Source organism: Tarenaya hassleriana, unplaced genomic scaffold (assembly GCF_000463585.1).
Source record: "Tarenaya hassleriana unplaced genomic scaffold, ASM46358v1 Cleome141, whole genome shotgun sequence".
Lineage (NCBI taxonomy): Eukaryota > Viridiplantae > Streptophyta > Magnoliopsida > Brassicales > Cleomaceae > Tarenaya > Tarenaya hassleriana.
The window spans coordinates 33,403-35,250 of record NW_010964708.1 but is presented as its reverse complement, the minus strand read 5'-3'; the positions used below and the strand labels follow the sequence as shown (position 1 = coordinate 35,250).

Sequence of the window (1,848 nt, the reverse complement as noted above, 5' to 3'; positions counted from 1 at the left end):
CGTTGCGGAACGGACGTTCTGCGTTTCAGAATGGACGGTCTGCGAAGCTGGAACGGACGGTCTGACGAACTTAACTAACCTGGAACGGACGGTCCACTTGACAGACTCCACGAAAGCTACGCCGTTTAGCCATTCTTTTCGGGTTTTTGAGGGGGAACCGAAGAGGAGAACCCTAGATTTGATTGGGGGCCGAAAATAGAGACCTTAGGAGAGAAAAGGGGAGCTCTTGGAGGAGAAAGAAGAAGAAGGAGACTCCATTGAAGATTGAAGATTCCTTGAGCATCTCTCTACTCTCTCTCTATGATTTCTGCACTTTACTCTTGTTTTGCTTTGTTCTTGAACATGTGTAGTGAGTAGTCTCTTGTTGTGGGAAGAGGGATTAGCCCTCATGTAAGGATGCTTGTATTCACCTTGGACCCTAGATTATGCTTTGTTTATGCTTTCAATTCCTTGTCTTGAATGAAATTTGTGTTCTTGAAAGTTTATCTCTCTTGAATGAATGCTTAGAGGAACCTTGGATTTGTTCAATTGGATGATGCAATTGCTTGGGTTTTGATTGCTAGAGGTTGATTGAATGGTATTTAATGTTACCCATTGGATGAGAATCTTGTGGGTAGATTTTAGGATTGTGAATTACATGGAGACATGGATTCTTGGTCTCTTGATGCATTCAATCAATTGGGTTGAAATTGAATCCGAAGAAATTCGATTCAATTAAATCTAGGATTATGACAAGTGAACGTAATGCATTCGGGGGTTCACTCTAGACCATGAAAATGGCTAGAGAGCTCTCTTGGATAGCGGGTTTTCGGTTTGAGAGAACCGAACCCGACCTTAGTCTTCGAATCCCTCACCTTAGAACGAGCATGATATAGGTCCATAATCCTTTACGGCATCCTTGCATGATCGGTGAAACCCGATTCCCGCAACCGTTTCCAATCGATCGTCTTCTCTTGAAATATTTGCTTGCTTTGATTTTATTTCTCTCATTTAATTTTCTGCAACTTTGAAAACCACAAAAACAATTCTCCAATTTTATTTCTTTCATTTTCCTAGTTTTGATCGACTCCTAGCTTAGCCGCTTAAGTCCTTGTGTTCGACCCCGGTACTACGACATCCGTATACTTGCGGATTAGTTGTGTTTCGGGTTACAAATTTAAGACTCGTCACGCAAGTGATCACCTCCTCTGTCAAAACTTCGATCATGTCAATGAAGTACGAAGAATCCATGACAGATGGTTGCTTGAGGTTTTGATCAAGCGTGAACTCCACTGTCTCATCGCCAATCTTCATCGTTAGCCTTCCAGCCCTTACATGGATGACTGCGTCTGCGGTGTTAAGGAATGGACGACCAAGGATGATCGGTACTCTCGAGTCCTCGTCCATGTCTAACACCACGAAGTCGACCGGTACGTAGAAGTTTCCCACCTTAAGTGGTACGTCTTCTAATATCCCAGCGGGATATTTCACCGATCGGTCAGCAAGCTGGAGCGCCATCCTTGTCGGCTTCAACTCTCCCACATTCAGCTTTTTGAATATCGATAGCGGGAGAAGGCTAACACTGGCTCCGAGATCACATAATGCCCTGTCAATGGAGACATTACCCAATTTGCAGGGTATTGAGAAGCTTCCTGGGTCGGCTTGTTTAGGCGGTAACTCATGCTGAATTAGCGCACTGCATTCGGTGTTGAGCGATACCGTCTCCTTTTCTACGACTCGCTTCTTCGTGAGTATATCCTTGAGAAATTTCGTGTAAGACGGCATCTGCAGGATGGCTTCTGTGAAAGGCATGGTGATCTCAAGCTTTTTCAGCATCTCGGCAAATCTCGCGAATTGCCGGTCCTCGTT

The 1,848-nt window shown here is 44.4% G+C and overlaps 1 protein-coding gene across 1 annotated transcript; it reads right to left on the bottom strand.

Moving 5' to 3' along the window:
• Positions 1-758: 758 nt before the first annotated feature.
• LOC104808408 lies at positions 759-1,842 on the bottom strand. The gene is made up of 2 exons (XM_019201975.1): positions 1,107-1,842; positions 759-763 (listed from the first exon to the last, which is right to left on the bottom strand). The coding sequence occupies exons 1-2, from the start codon at positions 1,813-1,815 to the stop codon at positions 759-761; spliced, it is 714 nt and encodes a 237-aa protein (XP_019057520.1). The 5' UTR covers positions 1,816-1,842.
• Between the last annotated feature and the right edge of the window lie 6 nt (positions 1,843-1,848).

Bases quoted from the DNA above. Each gene is read 5' to 3' on its own strand.
- LOC104808408 (XM_019201975.1), bottom strand. From the start codon at position 1,815: ATGCTGAAAAAGCTTGAGATCACCATGCCTTTCACAGAAGCCATCCTG.